Here is a 15,090-nt window from a genome sequence, read left to right as displayed (position 1 = left end):
AGCACTGAGCGCCCCAGGGCCTGCCAGACCCCCCCCCCCCCGCGCTAGGCAATAGACTAGACTCACCGACCCTCCAATCGCACCCATCCACGCACCCCCCGTCCTGCCCCTTCTCCTAGCCCCAGATCACCCCACCGTCTGCCCCCCCCTCCCCGCACTCTCAGTCAACAAAGGAAATCAGATTGATAGGGAACGATTTGGTCTCACAAATCCACAACAGAAAGTCCTTATAAGCCCATTCTTTTCCAGGTGCTTATAAGTTGATCGTTTTCAATAACTTAGTATCAAAGTTAGGCTGACTGTTTATAATTCCCTGGGTCCTCGTTTATCACCCCTTTTAAAAGTAGGCGTCACCTCTTCTGGGACCTCACCTATCCTGCACGAGTTCTCAAACAATTCTGCAATTGCTTCAGCTAGTTCCTTAAGTACCCTAGGATGCATGTCATTAGGACCTGCTGACTTAAGTACTCTAAATTATCTAACTATTCCTATCCTAATCTTTCCCCTTTTTTTGTTAATATTAATTCTATTCAGTGGGTCACCATTGACCACTTTGGTTAAGATTAAAGCAAGATAGATAATAAATAGTTCACTCATTTCCTCATAAGAAAAGTAACCTACACTTTCTCTTTCTCTTGCTCCTAGTGTATTTTAAAAACTTATTACCTTTGCTGACCCTTGCTAAGTTAACTCATTTTGTGCCTTAGCCTTTCTGAGTTTGTTCCTACAGGTTTGTACTATTCTTTTGTATACCTGCTTAGTGATTTGTCCACGTTTCCACTTTTTGTAAAATTCCTTTTCGATTTGTGGGTCCTTAAAGAGCTCCTGTTGGAACCATATTGGCCTCTTAATAATCTTCCTATCTTTCCTTTCAGAAGGATAATTTGCAGTTGTGCCTTTAACATTGTCTCCTTGAGAACAAGCTCGATGACTTACACTCCTCTTTCCCTTAGGCCACGTCTACAATAAAGAGGAAGGTTAAATTAAGATATGCTACTCCAGCACTGTTAATTACATAGCTGGAGTTGACATGCCTTAATTAGAGTTTCCCCTTGTTCCCACAGCAGGAAGCTGATGGGAGCAAACTCCCCCACTGGCTTCCCTTACTCCCCACAAGAGCAAGGTGAGGACCTATTACAGGGGCACTCTCTGAGTTTGATTTAGCGGGCCTTTACTAGATCCACTAAATGGAATTCCGGAAGATCAATCATGGCACCATCAATCTTCCCCCAGTGAAGACATGGCCTTAGAATTTTCTTCCCATCTGGCTTTATCTACCAGTACTTTGAGTGAATTTGCTTTTTTGAAATCCATTGTCCTGATTCTGTTGCTCTCACTCCTTCCTTTCCTTAGAATCATGAAATCTATCATTTCATGGTCGCTTTCACCCAAACTGTCTTCCACCTTCAGCTTCCTATCAAGTCTTTCGTATTCATGAGAATCAAGTCAAAAACAGCTGTCCCCCAGTTATTTCCTCCATTTCCTGGAACAAGTTGTCTTGTCTTGGAAGATAAAGTTGTCTACAATACCTTCCAAGAACTTAATGGACATTTTGTGTTTTGCCATATTACATTTCCAAAAGATCCCCCATTGCTAGCAGGTTTTGTGTTTTGGATATTTCTGTAATCCTCTGTCCTTAGTGAATTTCTTGACCCCATGCTTCTCAGGCTCCTGGAAGAATAATTCCTCTCCCAAGCTCCTCCTCGGCCTCCCAAGGAAAAGTCTCTCCCCACAATCTTAAATTAAAACAATAGGTCACAAACTCTGGCCCTTTTAGGGCAACCGCAGAAAGCTGTTTGGCCGCATGTTGCTGGTTCTTCTTTTTTTCCCGCTGTTCTTTTCCATTAAAGGAAATGACAAATACTAAAACACTGAATGTGATTTGTAAGAAATTGCTTCAGTTGCCATGGAGAAGATATATGATGGTGAATGACAAGGAAATCAGTCTGCAAGCAAACAGAGGGGGGAGGAAGGAAAGGAGATGGGCAAGCAGTCATAACTAGGAGGTTGGCAGTCATGACTGGAGGGAAATGCCCACAAGACACTCTTTAGTAAGGGGTGGTTCCCACGATGGTGAAGGTTGAGAACTCCTGAATTAGACACAGAGAAGGATTTGCTGTTTTACTTGTTCTGCTGCTCAGTTTCTCAGTGCCACCTGCCACCCTTTGTGTTGGATGCAGCTTTCATATCCTTCACTCATGGATAAGCTGCTGCTCTGAATTGAACTGCGCTAAATAAATTCCGGACTCATTGACTAACTGGGGCATCTAACCTGAGCCTGAGAACATGGATTCCTGTCTTAGTTTCCCTGTAAGGTAGCATGTGGAAGTCCCCGTCCCTCCCCGGAGAGTGCAACACACAGAGAGCACATGGCCCCTGCAGTTGGCCACTCTGAATGGTATGTGGGGCTGCGGCAAGCAGGGAGCCTGCCTGAGGCTTCCACTGGGCTGATGGCTGGAAGCCGCCTAAGGTAAGCACCTCCCAGGCAGAGCCTGCAGCTGGCACTCCACCCACACCCTCCTCCCAACCCTCTGTCCTCTCACCTGCATCCCTAACTCAGTTCACAATCATGCTTCTTCACCCATATCTCCTCCTAGACCCTGCATGCCAATCCCCTGGCTCAGGTCACAAGCCCCTCCTATCCTAGGTCACCACCTAAACCACTGCACTCTGCCCTAGGTTACAACACCCTCCCATGCCCTGTGCCCTGACCTCTACCCCTCCTCCAGAGCAGAATGCTCTCCTGCACCTATACCCCCTCCCAGACCTGACACCTCCTCCTGTACCTCAGTTTCCTGCCCCAGATCATACCCCAAATCCCTGCACCCCCTTATATACTCATGCCCCAACTCACAACCCACTCCTTCACCCAAATTCCCTCCCAGATCTCACATCTCCCCCATTAATATCATGGAAGAGAGTGGCCCTTGACCACTTACCAAATTCTTGGAGTGGCCTCCCTGATATATAATCTTACTATATATTTTAGAAATGTGCGTCTGTCAGCCTGTCCATCTGTCTGAGTCCCTTTGTTCAAGAACTCTTCCTAAAGAGTAAGAGCTAGGACCACCAAATTCGGTAGCCAACTTCCTCTTATCATAACTTAAAGCAAGGTCAGGGGTTGGTTGTGCCAGGACAATGGGATGTGCCTAGAATCTGATTGTTTTCTATAATATGGAAAAGGAAGGGGCTCGTGTAGAATGACTACTGGCAGGGATGGGGCAGCAAGGAGCCAGATGGGGACCAGGCTAGCTATACCCTCATTGGGCCAGCAGGGCGCAGGGGTGAAGAAAGGGCCAGCTATCTACTATATATTTCAGAGAGTTTGTCTGTCCCCCAGACAAGGGACATGCACTCTTCCCCCAGCTGTGCCTGCTGCACATTCAGCCTGGACAATAAGGCGTACATTTCTAAGTGAGGGTAATTAGCCATCGGAACAATTTACCAGTGGTCACAGTAGCATATCCATTGCTGGCAATTTTTCAAATAAAGATGGTTTGTTTTTCTAAAAGCTTTGCTCGAGGAGTTATTTTGGGGACGTTTCAAGCCCTGTGCTATACAAAAGCCCAGACTGAACGATCATAGCAGTCTCTTCTCGTCCTGGAATCTATGAATGGGAGAATGGTGGAATGCTGGGATCAGAAGATTCCACGGCAGATGGGAATGATCCTGAAGATGGGAGCTGAATGGGCTCAATGCCTCAAGGCTTAGCTACAGAGTGATGGTTTCATTCACAGACTAGACTGAAGGGTGTGTGTGTGGCTGAGATTATGCTACCGAGCAAACAAAGGCCAGGTTCTTCCCGCACTGGGATTAAAACAGTATTGTAATATGAACTGAAGGGTTTAAATGAAGTTGGCTCACGTTCTCATTTTTGTAAGTAGGTTTAAATTGTTTCTCGAGACTCTGCCTTTCAAGTTAAGGACGCCTGGCAAAACTCCACTGATACGATTTCCCAACACTGTCAGCATTGGCAAAATCTCTTAGCTTTTACTCAAAGAAATAAGTGCATTTCTAGCCTTGCTGACTGCAAAGGAGCCAAGAGGAATGATGCTGGAACTGCTGTGGTTATGCAGTTCAGATGATCGGGGGAAAGCAGCAGAGCAAATGGAGCAGCATTAATCACCCCCTGAATTTCCCAGGTTCTTGGTTCCTGCAGGCACCTGCAGGCTTGTGAAGTGAAGATCTGGGTTCTCTGACCCTGAATAAAATCAGTTTCCGATTTACGCATATGCCGAGTAGTCCCAAATTCCTTGTGCTCTGCTAGCCTACCTTGTTGCATGGCACTGTTGAGTCTTATGGAACTCCACAAGCGAGGGTCTAATGCTAGAGGTGAAGTTTCTCATTGCTAAACGTAGGGTGGATGATGGATCCTTCCAGGAAGAACTAAAGTCATTTTAGCATGTTGCCTTGGACGCCTGCTTCCTCCTCAAACACTGTAAGAGGTCCAGAATGATACAGAAATGCCAAGGCTAGCAGGGACCAGCATGATCATCTACCTCTAGTCTCATCTCCTATAGAATACTGGCCATAAAACTTCCTGAGAATAATTCCTAGAGCATCCCTCTTAGAAAAGCATCCAATCTTGATTTTAAAATGGCCAGTGATGGAGAATCTGCTATAAGCCTGGGTAAATTTTTCCAATGGTTAATTACCCACACTGTTAAAAATGGATGCTTTATCCCCCATCTGAATGTGTTTAGCTTCAACTTACTGTCACTGGATCTTTTCCCACCTTTCTCTGCTAAAGAGCCCATTTTCAAATATGTGTTCCTCATGTAGATCATTGTAAACTTTGATCAAGTCACTCTTAAGCATCTCTTGGTTAAACAATAGATTGGGCTCCTTATGCCTATCACCAGGGCTCGCCAAGCCATGGCAAGCCCTGCTCACCAGCCGCACGGTTTGGCACACTGCGCATACACAGACCCCGCTGCACATATGCAGACCACGCTGCGCGGCTGTGCCGGCTTGTAATCTACTCGCCATGCCTCGCTTTGTGTGTCATCTGCAAATGTTATCAGTGATGATTTTGTGTTTTCTTCCAGGTTGCTGATAACATTTTTAAAAAGAACTGATCTCTACAGAACCCTAGTAAGAACACATCTGCTTGTTGAGGCCTACATTTTGAGATCTATCAGTCAGATCATTTTTAATCAATTTAATATGTGCTATGTTAGTTTTATATAATTCTAATCAAACTATTGCACAGTACCATGGCAAATGCCTTGTAAAAGTCTAATTCTATTTGGTTACTTTCATTAACCAAACTAATCGCATAAAAATCCAGTTTGACAGCATCTGTTTTCAATAAACTCAGGTTGATTGGCATTCGTTGTATCACCACCCCCCTTTTTTTTTATTAAGTCCTGTATTAGCTGCTCCATTATCTTACCCAGAGCACTGAGATTTCCAGCTGGCCCCAGGCTGCACGCAGAATTCCGCATTCTTCCTTTGAAATGTACAAGAGCCCTACCAGGGGCTCTTATACATTTCAAAGGAGGAATGCAGACATGCCTATCAACTAGTCGAGTAGTCGATGGAAATTCCATCGACTACTTGACTAGTCAATTAACCACTAGTTAACATCCTTAATTTGTGCTAACCTAGTCTGGGGATCTTTTTGACACACTGCTTGACAATAAGAACATTTCCAGGAAACTGGAGAAGACTTGGCTTTTTAAGATAGTTTTTATTAGGAATTTTTTAAAATAATAAACATAAATTATAACCTGATATGCTACAGAATTTCCAGGTACAGGAATAACCTCACTCAGAGGAAAAATGAAAAAAAGATCCTTATTCGGTTCATATTCCAAGTCAGTAATAGGCACAAGAGAATCCCAAGAAAAAGAAGCTGTTTTTTTAAGCAGTAAACTCTTTCAGGCAGGATCCATGTCATTCTGTTTGCGCAGCACCTTACACATCATGGCCTTGGCTGTCATTGGGACCTATGGCCACTACTGTAATATAAGCCTACAACATCCCTGTGGGTATGTCTACACTAGCCCTCTAGTTCAAACTAGGGAGGCTAATGAGGGCACCCGAAATTGCAAATGAAGCACGGGATTTAAATATCCTGTGCTTCATTAGCATGTTCCTGGGCGGTCGCCATTTTGGAAATTGACTAGCCCGGAGTAACTGCCCATGTCTACATGCAGCAGTGAAACGGGAGTTCGAAGTAACCCCCTAACTCAACTTAGCTGTTACTACTCCACAACGTAGGCCCCTACATGACATCTCCTGGCACCAACATTTCTTCTTTTTCTAACTTGACCACCTACACTTCAGCTTCCACAAGGCTTTTTTCATTCTCTGTGGAGAGAGAAGAGTCTTATGGACTCCAAGCAAGAACTGCTTGGCTCCTATCTATTGGGAAACTCTGGAGGGATCTCTGATATGAAGCTTTGCCTGCTTTCAGCCCATTGTTAAGGTTTCCCTCCCCCAGTGTGGATTCTCTGATGTCGAATGAGGGCAGAGCTCACAGTGAAGCCCTTCCCACAGCTGGCACATTCAAAGGGTCTCTCCCCAGTGTGGATTCGGCGATGCTGGATGAGGTGTGCGCTCTGACGGAAGCTTTCCCCACAGTCGGCGCATTCATAGGGTCTCTCCCCTGTGTGGATTCTCTGATGTCGAAGAAGGGCTGATTGCCAAAGGAAGCTTTTCCCACAGTCAACACATTCATAGGGCCTCTCTCCTGTGTGGACTCTCCGGTGTTGAATGAGGTGTGAGCTCACCGTGAAACTTTTCCCACACTCAGCGCATTCATAAGGTCTTTCCCCTGTGTGGAATCGCTGATGCTGAATGAGAGCAGAGCTCACTGTGAAACTCTTCCCACACTCAGCACACTCATAGGGTCTCTCGCCAGTGTGGATTCTTTGATGCTGAATAATGTGCGAGCGCTGCCGGAATCGTTCCCCACATTCGGCGCATTCATAAGGTTTCTCTCCCGTGTGGATTCTCTGATGCTGAGTAAGAGCTGAGCTCACACTGAAGCTCTTCCCACACTCATCACATTTGTAGGGTCTCTCCCCTGTGTGGACTCTCTGGTGCAAGATAAGCTGTGAGTTCCCAATGAAGCTCTTGCCACACTCGGCACATTTATAGGGTTTTTCTCCAGTGTGGATTATCTGATGCCGAATGAGTTTTGAGCTCATACTAAAGCTTTTCCCACACTCAGTACATTCATAGGGTCTCTCACCCGTGTGCTTTGTCTGATGCTGAATAAGATGCGAGCGCTGCCGAAAGCTTTCCCCACACTCAGCACATCCATAGGGTTTCTCTCCAGTGTGAACCCTTTGATGCTGTCTAAGGTTTGATCTCAGCCGGAAGCTTTTCCCACAGTCATCACATATTATTGATTTCCCCATCTTAGGATTTCCCAGCTGGATAATGTCTGGTAGTTTCCTAAAACCTATTTCACATGCAGTTGATTTTCCTCATCTCTTCCCTGGTGGAGTTCTTTGATGCTTTTCTCATCGGCGATGACCGTTATCCTGCTCAGACCTCTGGGAAACATTCCTTTGGGATGCTCCCGATAATGTGCCACGTGGTTCCATTGACACAAGACCTTCCTGGTACGGATTCCCCTTCTCATTCTCACTCACGATCTCATCACCTGTTAAAATAAAATGATAGAGGCAGCAGTGCGGTGAGGGGCAGGGAGCACCATTTAAGCCAGCTCTCCCTAGCACCAGCTCCTGTTCCTCACCCCATTGCTGCCTCTGATACAGAGGCAGCAAGGTGTGTGTGTGGGGGGGGAAAGTGAGTAGTTGACTCGACTACTTGCTTACATCCCTAATCTGAATTCTCAGATAAAAACCAAATGAGGTCACAGACTCCCACCTGAAGTCAATGAAGATGGCTGGGAAGCCCTCAGAGATATCTGCCTTAAGAACATGATGAATGTTGATTATGATAATGGGACAAAGTGGCGTGAGCTCGCAGCATATCTGGAGGAATTCCAGAGTTTCATTCTACTCTCTGATAGTTCTCCAGACAGTTTAGCTTATGCCTCACCTGCACAGGTGCCACTCAGCATCCCCTTTTCCTCGTAGCGCTGGAGAGCGAGAACCCATGGCTCTTCCTCTCATTCTAGCAGGGAGATGATGTTGGGTTTTGTCATTGGAAATGATGCCCAGGGTAGGAAATCCTACCAAGATCAGGATTTGTCACATTTTGCTACAAAAAATCCTGCCCCTCTCTTTGTGTGGGGGGGACATTTCATCCGCAGGGAAAGGAAATAGCTCCCACGAAAGTCAAGTGTACTGTGAAATGTGTTGTGCCCACCATAGGAGATTTAGAGCTCTCCACACATGGCCGGACTATGGGAGAGTATCAATACGCCACTTGCACTTGCTTGAGAACAGGCCCAGCCCCAAGAATCGAGGGACAGCCATTCTCTGAGCGTGACTGACCAGCTTATAGGTCAACGTCACAGATCTTTCCCGCTTGGAAGCCCTGGCCAGAGGAAGATTGGCAACAGTGTGGTGTCTCCAGATCTACTGCGCACAAGCCCACGTGAATATATAACTGGGAGCACGTCGCCAGTCATTTGCTGAGGGGGGTGGCCCCCTTACCTAGGCCAACGGGGCTGAAAGCACTGCCTGCGCCCACTCACTTGTCCAGCAGGGCTGCCGCTGCCCGTACCTCACCCTGGGGAAAGGACAACGAACAAGGGCTCAGAGATGCTTTCCCTTCCCGAGGGAGAGAGGCTACTTCCGGTCTCCCCATTCTTACCCTACTGCTCCATGGAGCTTAGGGAAGACTATCTCTGCCACTCCCACATGGATGGGCTAATTGAGAATGCTCTCAGGACCCCTCTGGGAGAGATTCCGCTAGCCAAAGAGGGAAATAAGGTGGTGTGAGACTGGGCTCTGTATATAAAGGTGACTAACGTGTGAGAGATGTGGGCCCGAGGGGCTGGATGACTGGTGTGTAAGTGGCCAGATCTGTGCATAACAGACCATGGCTGATGTGAGAAAGAAGAAGAAACTGTGTTGGCAGGGAAGTGAAGAGAGTATTGAAAAATGAAGAATAGAGATAAAATTTAAGAGAGAAGAAGGGAAAAGGGAGGAGAAAGCATGAATCAGGGAAAGCAAGGGGGATTGAGAGAGAAGAAAATAAGCAGGGAGAGAGAGGGAGGAAGGAAGGAAAAGAGACAAAAGAAAGAAAGAACTCCAAAGGCGAGACAAACTCAAAACACAAAAACGGCCATGCTGGGTCAGACCAAAGGTCCATCTAGCCCAGTGTCCTGTCTGCCAACAGTGGCCAATGCCAGATGCCCCAGAGGAAGGGAACACAACAGGTAATCCTCACATGATCCTTCCCTTGTCATCCATTTTCAGACAGAAGCTAGGGACACCATCCCTACCCATCCTGGCTAATAGCCATTGATGGACCTAACCTCCATGAACTTACTTAGCTCTTTTTTGAACCCCGTTAAAGTCCTAGTCTTCACAACATCCTATGGCAAGGAGTTCCACAGGTTGATTGTGCGCGGAGTGAAAAAAAAACTTCCTTTTGTTTGTTTTAAACTACTCAGTCATATAGTCATTTTTGGGCTGCTTGACAGCTCTAGTGTAGAATGTTTCCACCTTCCAAGAATCAGACAAAAACCCAGAGCTGAAGTCACCCTGGAAACACCAGAGACTACAAACCTCCTAATAAATATGGGTACATAAATCCTTCACCACTAACAGAATCTGATCATTTTCTTGCATAAGGTTCTTGCAGAGGGCCCCCAGCCTTTCACCCTAAAGGCCCCTCTCTGTAGCTCTGCACATGACTGCTTCCTCAAGACTCACTCCCGTTTTTTGGTCCATGACGAGAGGGGGACAATAACAGAGAGATTACTGTAGCAAGCTTCACCATCATGTCTGCCACACCTCCCCTCCTCTTGGGACCCTGGGTTTTTGTCATCTCAAGAGATGTCCTGACCAAAACAGGTCAGAGTGAGGGACTCAGGTGACCTCCCAGCTCTAGCGGAATCCACAATACCATCTGAAAGGAAATGGGAGAAGTCTTTAACAATAGCTCCCTCCCACCTCAATTAACTTCTTGTCTGCCTCCCAAAGGATCATCTTTGATACTATCTAAGGGTGCGTCTACACAGCACCCTGAGCTCGAAATAAGCTATGCAAATTGCCCTACACAAACTGCGTACAGGCCATCCTCGCTGTAAGTCCAAGATACCTTCCAAAAAACTTGGACTTATAGCGAAACAACTGAAAGCGGGGAATTTTTTTTCCCACGGCTGACTTCCATTTAAGCAAATTGGGTGAGTGTTTCGCATGATTTATAGCGGGGAATGGGAGGACTTATAATGCATCAGTTCCTACAAACATCAACAACTTTAGTCCCTACTTATAGCAGGGACGCCCTGAAGCTTATTTCGAGTTTATTTCAAAATAGCTTATTTCATAATTTGGCACTGTCCTACACAGTGCCAAATTTTAAAATAAACCACTATTCCGAAACATCGCAATCCTCATGGAATGAGGTTTACAGGGACATCAAAATAGTGTGCCTGTAATTTCGAAAGATATTTTAAAGTATCCCAAAATAGCACCAGTGTAGGCGTACCCAAAGAGACTGTCAAATAAGGGGTGTTTGCTTCTAAAGCTCTCTCCAGATAGAGCATGGGTTCCCAAACTGGGGTGTGTGAAGAAATTCCAGAGGGGGGGCGAGGCAACCCAGCCACATACACCCCCGTCAATTCCACCCCAAGTTTTGCTGCTATTTTTGGGGGGGTGTGAGGGTTTCTCAAAAATCAGAAAGGTGGCGTGATGCCGAAAAGTTTGGGAACCCCTGAGCTAGAGAGAAAGGTAAGAAGAAATGTTGTTAAAATGAAAGCCTTACTTAATACTTTACATTGCCTATGCTTTCACTGTTTTCCCCCTTTCTGTGTCTTTAATAAACTGGCATGAAGCAGGCGGAGGTCTCTGTACACCGAACCTCAGTCCTTCTTACTGTTTAGTGACAGTCAGCCTGTATAGTCCATCTCAATGTAACAGGCGACCTGGCGTGATACACAGGAACTGTTCTACCCAGCCAGGATGATCCAGGTAACTGGAGATGTTCCAGAAGGGGGGTTGGTTCACTGTAATGCTAAATTATCTGCAGGTTTTCCTTGGGCACAGAACTGCTAAACCAGAGGGTGGGGAACCTCAGGCCCAAGGGCCACATGTGGCCCCCAGCTTGCCTGGCCTTGGTCCCTGAGACTCAGGGCTGCTCCCAGCATTGGGGACCCGAATTGGTGCTCCAGTCCATCACCCCCCCCCACCACCACCACAGGGCTGGAACACACAAAATCGACGAGGCTGGGGCCCCTTAGGCACTGCTGTGCGAGGGGAACGAGGACAGCGTCTTTATCCTCGGCTGAGGGCTGTCAGCGAGGGGGTTTTGGTTTGGCTTCTCACTTGTGTGCAGCCCCTGGATGATTTTTCTGTGGGTCAGCGGCCCCCGCCCCAGAAAAGGTTCCCTGCCCCTGTTTTACTGAGCCCCACTCCGTCCCTTTCCTCCTGTGCAGAGGAGGCGAGATGAGCCAAGACCTCTGTGTAACCCCCCCCCCCCCCCCCCCCCGAACAGAATCCGAATACAGGCCAAGGAGCAGAACATCGAACTCCCCCGGGGGAATTTCCCCCACGACATCCCTAAGCGCAGGGCATTTGCTCAGCAGCGTGGGCTCCGTCTCACTATCGCCCCGGTCTCCATCCCTCTCGCTTCCTGCCTATCGCCTCCCGCCAGGGTCAACGGGACCACGATCCGGTGTGTGCCGGGGAAAGCAGCCGGTCCGGCGCTCGCACGTGGAGCAGACCGGGGGGGGGGGCGGGATTAGAGCCACGTTCCCCAGTTCTGGAGCCGAGCGTCTAGACCGGGGCTAGTTACAATTAACCCCCCCCCCCCGGCCGGACCCGAGAATCTTACCCCGCCCCGCGGGAGGAGCCGGGAGTGCGGGGCGGCCGCGCCCGCGGGAAAAGGAGGCAGCCGCACGCTGGCCCGTGTCATGTGACAGCGGTCGTAATTAAGAATCCAGGGATGGTCATGTGACAAGAGCAGCCTCTCGCCCTGCTCCCAGCGCTGCGCAGGGGAGGGGGCTCGAACGAGAGGCAATCCCACAGGCTCCGGTTTCGTGTCTACACGCAAAAGCGAAGTACTGTACCCGCTCTCTGCACGGAGTCGGGCTAACCTGGGGCCGCAAAGACCTGTTTTGCCGCTACGTGTGGAGGATTCAGTCCCCAAAACAGTAGCACTGGATCTATGTCACGTTGTGTCATTCCAGGATCACGTGCGTTTTTATTTGCTTGTTACACTAAAATCAAATCTGTTATCAATACAAGAGTTGTCCAAAATTCTGACAACAATAGTGACAACACGTGTAGACTCTTAGAGGACAAGACTATCTGATGGGCTTGGCTAAAACGAAATGTTTCCAGTCATCTCCGTGGAGATGCAGGGGATTTGTAATTGAAGAATACCTGAGCATTCTCTTTTATGACAGCAAATGTAACTGGGATGAAATTAAGACAACAGGGAAGGTTAGAAAGAGAAAGAAAGTTCCCATGAATATTGCCAAAAGACGTCATCCTCAGAAGACAAGCCAAAGATACAGTATGTATGCCATGCACTGGCCAAATGTTGCTTTTCAATTAGAACGTTTTTGACATTATAAATACGACTACAATGGAGCTGCATACTTCTCAAGACAGGTCAGAACTACACCCAGGCTCCACTACAAAGAAAAGACAGAAAAAGATATGCAACTCTTTTGAAAGAGGCTTTTCTGAAATTTGGCATGTTTATATGGCACTAAATATCAGAAAAAACATCTTTTTCAAGCCATCCCTTCTTCCTCGTGGAATGAGGTTTACAGGGATGGCGAAAGAACATGTCCACTTTTTGGATTTTTTTTTCGGATAAGTGGACAGGGCATAGCTTTTCCAGGATACCTCCAGTATGCTGGAAAAGAGCTACAGTCTAGACATAGCCTCAAACACCACCACGTGTTCTACTCTGGATCAATAAAAAATTTTCACTTGGAATAGTTTTGGCTGCAAAAACACTACAAGATGGCTGGAATTTTGACATTTGGCTTTTGAAAATCCAGATGAATCCACCAAACAAAGGTCTCCCCACAAGACCAGATGCTGACCCGATCTGGCTGAGTGCTGAAACTGCTTTCTCATCTGGATCTTTTATGTTGCAATTTGTTAAATATAAGTTCCGTTCTTTAAATCTGTCTTTAAAAGACAGGGAGAGTTCTAAGAAACGCTCTCCAGTGAGAGCCAGAGGAAATTTAAAAATAATACTTCGGCAATTCCAGTGTGTCTGCTATAATTCCGACATATGCTCCAATTTCAGGACATTTCTAAATACAGCAACAGTCCAAATTTTTCAAGCGCCAGCAGTCACCAGTAGCTGGTATTCTGTTCACTGAATAGGCAGCATTGGCTATGCAGTGTGCCTGGCTGCCATCCCAACACAGCAGGGCAGAGCAAGTAATCGCAGTATTGCCAACTTCAAAAGTTCAGGATCATGAGTCAGAGCCTCTAAAATCAACAGATTAAAAAAAAGATTACAGCACGGTGTCAAGTCTTTCCTTTGATATTTGAATTTCCCCTGCCCACCCCCAGCTTGTGCAACAATTTCAGAACTGCCCATTCGCCCGAATGTATAGATTAGTGATACTCAGACCTTGGTAGTGAATTCATTGTTTCATTTAGGATGGCACAATTTGTATTTAAACAAGTAGTCCTGTGGCACATTAGAAACTAACAAAAAATATATATAGCCTCATGAGCTTTCATGGGCAAAACCCACTTCATCAGATGAGTTGGAGTGGAAACAGTATGCAAATATAGTTTATCTCTTATATTATTCTCACTGCAAATAAGTTAACTTGGTGCAAATTGATAACTTAATTGCTTAGTAACATAGTAAAAGCCTGCTGTTTGGCTAACAACTTGGATTGGTGACAAGTTTCAGAGGGGGAGCCATGTTAGTCTGTTTCAGCAAGCACAAGGAGTCCTGTAGCACCTTAAAGACTAACATTTATTTGGGCACAGGCTTTTGTGGGCTGGAATCTCCCTCTTCTGCCTGTGCCATCACCCAGCCCTAGGACCCCTGCCCACTCTCCAACCCCCTTCCATTCCCTGCCCCGAGGGACACCCCTGCATTCTGCCCCTTGACCGAGCTGCCTGGTGCATTGGGATGGCCATGTGGTCACTGCACTGCCCAGGTGCTGGGGGAACCATGGCTGCAAAACATGGGAGCAGAAGGGGAGGGGCTGTAACTAGTCACCCTGGGCAGTTGGATCACCAGCCACCCCTGCTTGCTATGCTTCCCAGGAGTAGTTCCCCCCTGCCCTGATCCAGCCAATGGGAGCTGCACCTTTGGGTGAGGGGCAGGGCAGAACACAGACCTCTCCCCCAGTAGCTCCTACTGCTAGGACAAGCTGACTCAGGTGCCTCCCTGCAGACTGCACAGTAGCTAACAGGGAGCCTGCGGCACTGCAAACTGGACATTCAACAATCTGGCTGTTCCCCTTCGTCAGGGAGTGAGGGGAAGGTGAAGAGTTTGAGGAATGGAGCAATCCGGCTGGGGAGAGAGCAATCCGGCACCTGCCCCAGCCAGGAGACATGCACCCCTCCCCCAGCTCAGCCCCCTGGAGCTGCAGCAGCCATGGACAGGCACTTCTCACCTGGGCCCAACCTGCTGTGGTGAGAGAGGCCTGGGGTTGTCCTCTCTTCCCCAGGGCAGTCTGCACCCCAAACCTGTCCTCCCCAGTCCCACCCCAGAGCAATGAGTTAAATTAAGAAAAACAAAATTGAATTGATTTAAGGACCCAAGCAATACCAGGTAAATCTAGTAATAATATATTATGAAAAGAGACATTACTTGTCAAGGTTCCCTCAGTAGGATCTTCCTCCTCAGTCCAGCCTGGGATTCTGATTGGGAATTGGTCCCACGTCCTACAAGTCTCCATCAGCGTCTTTTGTTTTGATTTTTGTGTAGGGAGTAGAAGGGGCTAGATGCATTTTTTGGCTAGATGGCAATGATGTTTGCTCCTATACAGACCAAGTGGCTGAG

General features: G+C 47.3%; 1 protein-coding gene across 1 annotated transcript; it reads right to left on the bottom strand.

Moving 5' to 3' along the window:
- Positions 1-5,678: 5,678 nt before the first annotated feature.
- On the bottom strand, positions 5,679-12,047 carry LOC149523536 (uncharacterized). The gene is made up of 2 exons (XM_089782221.1): positions 11,929-12,047; positions 5,679-7,618 (listed from the first exon to the last, which is right to left on the bottom strand). The coding sequence occupies exon 2, from the start codon at positions 7,368-7,370 to the stop codon at positions 6,429-6,431; it is 942 nt and encodes a 313-aa protein (XP_089638347.1). The 5' UTR covers positions 7,371-7,618; positions 11,929-12,047; the 3' UTR covers positions 5,679-6,428.
- Positions 12,048-15,090: the final 3,043 nt, after the last annotated feature.

Source organism: Pelodiscus sinensis, chromosome 15, assembly GCF_052426305.1.
Source record: "Pelodiscus sinensis isolate ZL-2025 chromosome 15, ASM5242630v1, whole genome shotgun sequence".
Classification (NCBI taxonomy): Eukaryota; Metazoa; Chordata; order Testudines; family Trionychidae; genus Pelodiscus; species Pelodiscus sinensis.
This window is presented reverse-complemented; position numbering and strand designations above follow the sequence as displayed.

Bases quoted from the DNA above. Each gene is read 5' to 3' on its own strand.
- LOC149523536 (XM_089782221.1), bottom strand. From the start codon at position 7,370: ATGGGGAAATCAATAATATGTGATGACTGTGGGAAAAGCTTCCGGCTG.